We start from the raw sequence: 7,998 nt of genomic DNA, 5'->3' as shown, positions 1-7,998 counted from the left end.
GGAGAAGGCACAGGTTTTATCTAGCAGCACAAATGATATGAAATTTGCTGTGAAGGATGGGCCAAGGACTCATGGCCGTCTTCTGCCTCAGTTTTCTCATCTGCATAATGGGGCCAGGAGCATTTGCACTACCTGTCTCAGAGGGTGCTTGTGAAGAAAACACCATTCTACCCATTTGTTCCCCAGTCTACCCTCAGTTAAATACGTCCAAGCCCTCTTCCACATGACAGCCCCATTAGGTACTTGAAGTCATGTACCCTTCTCTTTTCTAGACATCATCCACAGAGCCTCTAACCCCAGAGGCCAGGGAATCACGGTGAGACTCCTGGGGGCCCCTTCTAATCTGCTCTGGTGAGGTAGACCTTTTTTCCCTCATCCCTGTTCCCTGAGCACCTGCCTGTGCCCTCCCTACTGACAAAGAGTATCTAATGGGGGAGACAAGTACATATAAAATATGACAGAAAGTAGTTTGGGAGGGAGGACAGTGGCGGCTGGGGGAATCAGGAAAGGGTTTGTTCAGAAGAAGGTGCATGAACTGGGTCACAGAGGAAGAGAGGGACTCTGTGAGGTGGAGGGAAGAAGAGAAGGTATTCCAGGCATAAGGAATAGCTGGTGCAAAAGCATGGAGAGGGAAGCTAGAGAGGTTTTAGAGAAAGATGATGAGTTCAGTCTGGGACATTTTGACTTTGAGATGATTCCGGGAGATGGAGTTTGAAATGTCCAATAGGGAAACAGTGATGGGGGACTGATGCCTGGGAGAAAGCCTGGAGCTAGCAGCTCCCAGATGGAAACTTCTGGCAACATCTTGATTACATACCTGTACGGGGACGGTAGTTAAACCTAGGGGAGCCTAAGAGTTTACCAAGAGAGGAAAATGGCCCAGGGCACAACCTTGGGAATACCCACAGTTATGGGGTATGATGAGGGTGATAAGCTAGCAAAAGAGACTGAGGTGGACCAGTCAGACAGGTAGGAGGAGAACCAGGAGAAAGCAGTGTCATGGAAATCCAGAGAGTCGTGACAGCGGGCTAAGAAAGAGGCTGCCTGAGAAAAGGCTTTTTGTGAGGCGTGACAATTAAAAGATCACTGCTGACTTTGGAGAGGGCACTTTAAGTTGAGTGAGGAGGTCAGAAGGCAGAATGCAACAGGTTGAGAGTGTCAGCTGGGCAGGACCAGCCTCTAACCTGTGGGTGGACAGAGTGGAACAGAGAAGGCTGGAGACAGGAGAGATGTTCAAAGTGAGGGAAACAGCTTGCGAGCAAGGCGGGCATCTAGACACACGTGCGGGGAGGCCTGCCCCTAGTCGGGGGTGGTGCTGTAGTGTGGCCAAATCTCAATACTTCTACCTAGGCCACCCAGTGAGTTGTAGCCCTGACAATGAGAAGTAACATTCGGTGACAATGAGACAAGTTTGACTCATAGCAGGGCTTCATGACCAGAACACGGGTACTTCTCTGAGCTCAGCCAAGTTCAGAGAACACCTGGTGCTGGTCAAAGCAATACAATAATTATGGGATTTTGCCAGAGGGTGAGATCATCCAGAGGGTGAGCTGCAAAGGATTGTTATACCAAGATCAGGGCACAGCTTGCTTGCCGGGCCTCAGCTCTGAAAAATACGGTGTCTCCTAACATCTTGACAGGAGCATTATTCTTAATATTTTTCCCCAATTACATGTAAAAACAATTTTAACATTCTGGTTTTCAAATTTGGAACTCCTGATTCTCTCCTTCCCTCCCTGCCCCCCCTCCCCAATTGAGAAAGCAGGCAATTTGATGGAGAGCACTTTTTTTTAAGGACTTAACTTTGTGTGGGGCACTTCGCTAAGCTCTGGGAATACAAGCAAGGAAGATAGACCCTGTCTTCTAGTAGGGGAAGCCCACATATAAGGGAGTTGGAATTGGGGAACATAGGAGGGTGTTAGAGTCCAGACAGGAGGAGAGTCAAGAGTGAAGTGAGCTTAGATGTGGCCTAGGGTCTCACCAATGAGAAGGGAGGACCTCAGGGTTAGAGGCATCTCTGGGTGAGAGGCAAGGAGTGAAAGCAGTCAGGGTAGGCGTCTTCAGGTCTACACTACCCCGCACCCCATTCCCTGGTGCAGTATTTGTCCATCCCTGCATACTTTTCCTGGGAAATGCTGTGGGTGTCTGTCCTGCTCCGCTTTGGCCCGAGGCTGGGAACGGCGGGAGACCTTGGAGGATTCGGGGAGGGGAAGGCAGAGGCTGGACAGCAGCCCTTGCCGGGCCCCGTGAGTTCCAATCTGTTCTGTCCTTGCAGGGCCCTTCTCAGCCGCTGCTTCAAAGCCTGGCGATGCCACCTACTAGGACAGCGGGCAGTAGCCAGGGCGCTGAGGCGGAGACATCTCCTGCGGAAGGGCATCCGGGCCATGCGCTGGTCCTTGTGGCTTCGGGAAGCCCAGATGGAGTACATGAAGAGGAAGCAGGGTCGGACTGTGCTGGCCACGAGCTTCCTAAAGGTGAGACCCGCAGGGAGGGAGGAGGGGGCAGGGGACTGGAGCTCGAGAGGGGAAGGGGTACAGGACTCCGTCCCCTGGCCCGAGGGGAACCTGCCCCGACGGGCCCCTTTCACAGTAGAGATTAAAAGTCCGCTGTGTGGCCAGAGACCCCGTGTTCTGATCCATCCTGCACACAGCTGCCAAAGTGGTAAGCTTGATCTATCACTCCCGCACTCAGTAAACTCCCATAGCTCCCTATTACCTCCAAGATCAAATACAGAGACGCCCTCATTTTTTGTCTTTGTATTTTTGGAGCACAGCAGTTCCTGGAACTTAATAAGTACCTTTTAGATTATTGATTGATCAATTCTACTGAGCATACAGTAAATGCTTAAGTCTAGAGAAGAGTCATCCTCACTGAGTACATTCCTTTTAAGAATATGGCTCTAAAATATCATCTTGCTTGCCTTCTCAAGGGGAGAGGGTGGGGGATTAAGGGAAAGAATTTGAAACGCAAAATTTTTGAAAATGAATGTTAAAAATTTTTTCTATGTAATTGGGAAATATTTAACAAAATAAAAATATATGAAAAGTAATATAGATCTAAGAAGAATGTAGATTGTTGTACAATGTGCATAAAGGAACATGGAAATTAGATGGAGTAGGATAGGATGGGATCTTCCAATGACAGGTAGAGAAGAGAACTAACAGGGAGTTTTTGGAGTCTTGGGACCTGGGTTTGAATCTGGGCTATTGCTTACTGCCTATGTTTACTACCTTTGGGTAGGTCATATTACCTCTCACTCCTCAGTTTCCATTCCCCCATCATAAAACAGGTGGGGAGCTGGGATATTAGAGGAGTCAATCTCTAAATTCCTTCTCAAGTTAAAATGTTATAATCCTATGAAATCAAGATTCTGCCCTTGGAACATCTTAATCCTCCCACCCATTCCCCTCCCTGGCATACGCCTGCCCTGACCCCTCCAGGCCTGGCTTTTTTTTCCCCCCAAGCCTGAGTCCTAGGGTCTCAGCTGCCTGACCCCAGGGGGCTGGACGGAGACTCCTGCTGCAGCCAAGTCTCCCTCTTGCTGTCTTCCTGGTCCAGTGGAAAGACCTCTATTTGAATAGGAGAGAAAAGAAGCTGCTGACTCAGTCCAAGACAGAGGCTCCTGAGAAAGCCCTCCTTCCCTCCCAGGAAGGCCAACAGGAAAGGTAAGGAAAATGTGACTTCTTATGCTCCCGGGGCTTCTTAGGAAGACAAGTTTGTTCGATCCTGGCCCCAGCTGGCACTAAGGCAGGGGAGGACAAATTCAGCCAATCCTCCTGCCTCCACTGCCCACAGACCCCTTCCCACCCCCAGCCTCCGCAGAGGAATGTGGCTGACTCAGGACAAACCCAGCCCTCATACTGCACTTGGCAAAGCGGATGGGGATGCAGGAGCCAGGCTTGGCACTCATCCCAGGCTCCTCCAAGAGCCAGCTGAGCAACTGTGGGCAAATCACAGAACCACAGAATTTTTGACTTGGAAGAAACTTAATCTGTCACCACGTCTAACTCATGCCCAGAAAAGAATCTTCTCTCTAGTAGAATGCTCAGCACTATTGTCCAGCCTGCAGATGTAACCTAAGGGTCTCAGGGCCTTGCATCTGCCCCAACGCTTTCTCCCTCTGGGTGCTCAGGACTTTGCATCTGACTTTCTTTCATGGGTTGTCTCCCCCAATTAGGACATGAGCTCTTTCTCCCATCAGTCCCCTTCTCTCCACTTACACAGCCTCTGTCCTGGTTCAGGCCCTCATCTCCTATTGCAGTAGCCTCCTAGTCAGCCTCCCTGCCTCCCATCCATCCTTCACACAGCTGCCCAAATGAAACATTTGATTTTCCCAGAGCACAGCTCTCTCTGGCCATGTCACTCCCTTACTCTGTACCTCTAGGGTCAAAGACACACTCCTCTGGTTTGGCATTTAAAACATAACAGCCCAGCCCCTTTCTTCCTTTCCAGCCTTATTATACGTCCTCCACGTACTCTACAGTTGGTCAACCAGGCCTTCCTTATTGTTCCTTGGGTATGATACTCCATCTCCCATCTCCCACCTCCAGGCCTTTGTAAAGGCTGTTCCCCATGCCTGGAATGCACTCCTTCCTATCTGCCTCAGAGAATTCCTGCAGGAATTGGCTTCAAAGTTCAGCCTTGATGCTACCTCCTACATATGGCCTTTCCCGTGTTTCCCAGTTCTTCCTGCCTCCTCTCCAAAATTACTCGTAGAGATTTCATACATCCTTTCATATGCACATGTTGTGTCCTCCAGTAGAGTGTTTAAGCTCACAGGGCTGAGGGCAGGGGCCGTTTTGCTTCTTTCTTTGGGCTGGCACGCAGTAGGCACTTAATAAATGCTTGTCATTTGATTAAATTGGAATAGACTTGAGGCCCATCACCATGCCGGTCGCCCTTTTCTGGACGTTCTCTGGCTAATCAGTGTCCTTCCCAAACAGAACTGACCCCAGTATTCCAGACCAGGACAGAGGGACCATCACCACCTTATTCCCAAATGCCATGCTTCTCGTAATGCAGCTCTGGATCCCACTAACATTTTTATCCGACGTGTCACAGTGCTGATTCTTATGAAGTTGGTGGTCCAGTAACCCTGAGAGTCTCTACGGACAAACTACTGTCTAATCACACCTAACCCACCTTGGACTTGAGAAACAAATTGAACATGAGAGTAGGACTATAGTCATTAGACTTGTGTGTCAGCTGTCCCTCCCAGCTTTGTGTCATCCCTTTAACTCTCAGCACCTCAGTTTCCTCATCTGCAAAATGGAAATGGTCATATTTGTATTATCTGAGAGGCAGGAGTAATTCAAGTCAGCGAGCATTTATACTATGTTGGGGATAGAAATACTAGTAGAAAGAAAGAAAGCCCCTCAGAGAAGGTGATTATATCATATAGTTACAAATTCTCAAATACTAGAAATAGAAACTTCCAAACTCCCTAAAGGATGAGATATTTTATAAAAGGAAGTAATAAAGTTGTATAGTTTATTAAAAAAATAAAACTTTTTTCAAAAAGCCCCTGCCCTCAAGGACCTTACATTCTAATGGGGAAAGATCATACATAAAAGGAAGCCTGGGAAAGGAGGAGAGAGAGGGGAGGGTGGGGTGTATGCAACTGAGAGGCCTGGTAGAGAAAGTCAGAAGTGCAGCCTGGAGAAGAATGAAGACATTGCTGGCCTGGCTGGCCTCCTTAAAGTGGAGGTTCTGAGAGGATCCAGACAATCAGAAGAAGAGGCCCCAGGGTGGAGGGTTCTTCCAGTGTGAGAAGTCCAGGAGTAGGGTGAGCAAGCTTCTTCCCAATGTGGAAGGAATTCAGGATTTGGAGTATGTGGGCAAGTCCCTTCCCTTCTCTGGGCCTCCCTTTCATTACCCATAAAGTGAGGGGGTTAGACTGAATGGCCCAGCTCTTAATCTGTGATCCCATGATCCTACTTCATGGGACTGTTAGGAAGTCGGCCTGAAATACTTGTTTTGGAAATTCTATTGGCACCCTTTAAAATGCTTAGGAATGGGAGCTCAGGCTTGTGGTGGGGCAGGAGCGTCCACACACCCAAGCAACAGATGACACTCTTCTCTTTGGGCAGATCCTTTGTAACTCTAGGGGTCGTTTGTGGAGTGGAGGGAGCACCAAAGATTCAGCTCCACCCCAGATGGAAATCAGGAAGCCAGAGCCCTAGGGCCCCTGCCACTCGAGACCTTCAGCGGCTGGCTGGTAAGTGGGTATTGGGGAAAGAGAATGGGGAGGGGAAGGAATGGGCCCAGAAGCCAGTGCCAGTGATGGAGCTGGAGGGGCACAGAGGGGACCTGGCCCTGCCCACAGGAAGCTAACCCTGTATGCCAAAACCCTTTGGCCCTTAAATCAGGGCTAGATCCCACTAAGGGTCCCCAAGTCGTTTCCAGGGTGTTCACAAAGTCAAAATTATTTTCATAATACTAAGATATTTTAATTTCTAATACAGTGAATATGGATAGATTCCACATAAACAAAAGCTCTTTGGAGAATCCTCAATAATTTAAGGTTGTAAAGAGGTCTGGAGATCAAAAATTTGAGAACCACTGCTTGAGCATCACAACCCCTGAACCCCATGATTACACTGTTGTGGCAACCGCTAAGTCTCCATAAGGGCGGTTTCTATGGCCTGAGACTCAACAGGGCATTAGGAAGGAAGAGTTAGACATCTCCATCAACTAGGGCACTGTTTCCCACTTTAATGGCAATTCCAAGCCTTTGTTGACCCTCAGTTAGTCTGCTTTGAGTGGACAGTAGTACCCATCAACAAATTACAATGACCTTCCTGTAGTTTTGGGTTTGGGAAGTAAGGCCCTCAGGGTGGACCCTGGTCCATGTGAACTTGGAGCCTCTGGTAGAAGGGGAGGATCCTTGGACCTAAGGCTATAGTTTTACTGAAATTAGGGCTATTTCATAGCAGATCTCCAGCCAGGGATGACATTTGTTCATGCCGCCATTTGAAAAGGACAGGATCTTACTTAAGCTAACACAAATGACAGTAGGACCCCACATAGGTCCCAGTAAGAAGCAATGCCATTTATTGGAAAGAGAATTTGACAGAACAGAGTTCTAGCCCTAGAGTCACCCCTGGGTCTAAACCTTGTCCCAGACAGTTCACTTCAGTTTCTTCCATGATGTGGTAGATAGAGACCTGGGCTTGGAGCCCTGAGTTCAAACCCTGCCTCAGACACTTCCCAGCTGAGGGAAAGTAGAGAAGTCACTTACCTGCCCAAAGCCTCAGTCTCCTCATCTATAAGAAGGGGTTAATAACACACACTGTGATTCTGTTTGTCCCTCCAAATTGGAGCTCTATGATGATGCAGTCATTTTCTTGTCCCAGATTCTCTGGGAGCCACCAGCTGGATAAAACCACTAGATTTGAGAGACAGCATGATGTAGAGTAGAAGGTTAGTCCTGACATCAGGAAGACCTGGGTTCAAGTTTTCCTTGCAATGCTAACTAGCCATGGGATCCTGGGCAAGTCATTCAAAACCCCCTCCACCCAGTGCCCTGGGCAACTGTCTAAATCGCTTTGTGGAGCATGAGGTTGTGCAATGGATAGAGCACGGGCCCTAGAGTCAGGAGGACCTGAGTTCAAATCCGCCCTCAGACACATAACACTAGCTGTGTGACCTTGGGCAAGTCACTTAACTCTAACTGCCTCATCAAAATAAATAAATAAACAAATCACTTTGCGTGTCATGTACCCTGCCAAAGGCAATCTGGTGAAGTCCAAGGACTCCTCAGAATAATCTTTTGTTGCCTACATTCACAATTAAAGAGAATATCAAATTTCAGCTAGAGGTGAGTGAAAACAAAGGTGTAATTCTTTCCCATTCAAGTTCATGGACCAGAGGTTAAGAACCCCTCTTCTAAAAGGGAGAAATTACTGAGGAGTTGCCTTGGCGGAGGGAATTTGCACACCAGGCGTTCCCCAAACTGATGACATCACACAACTGGACCAAAATATTTTTTGGGGGGGC

General features: G+C 48.4%; 1 protein-coding gene across 1 annotated transcript in view; it reads left to right on the top strand.

The window, feature by feature from the left end:
* Positions 1 to 7,998, top strand: part of LOC110199025 (uncharacterized protein C1orf167) — a 33,973-nt gene that overhangs the window by 999 nt on the left and 24,976 nt on the right. The window contains exons 2-5 of the mRNA XM_078145673.1: positions 273 to 316; positions 2,276 to 2,474; positions 3,559 to 3,665; positions 6,090 to 6,217. Of these exons, the coding sequence (XP_078001799.1) occupies positions 273 to 316; positions 2,276 to 2,474; positions 3,559 to 3,665; positions 6,090 to 6,217 (478 nt within the window). The remainder of the gene's footprint in view (positions 1 to 272; positions 317 to 2,275; positions 2,475 to 3,558; positions 3,666 to 6,089; positions 6,218 to 7,998) is intronic.

The sequence above is a fragment of the Phascolarctos cinereus genome, unplaced genomic scaffold (genome assembly GCF_003287225.1).
Source record: "Phascolarctos cinereus isolate Bilbo 61053 unplaced genomic scaffold, phaCin_HiC Scaffold_726;HRSCAF=1367, whole genome shotgun sequence".
In the NCBI taxonomy this organism is placed as follows: domain Eukaryota; kingdom Metazoa; phylum Chordata; class Mammalia; order Diprotodontia; family Phascolarctidae; genus Phascolarctos; species Phascolarctos cinereus.
The sequence above is the reverse complement of the archived record's forward strand: the minus strand, read 5'-3'. Positions and strand labels throughout refer to the sequence as shown.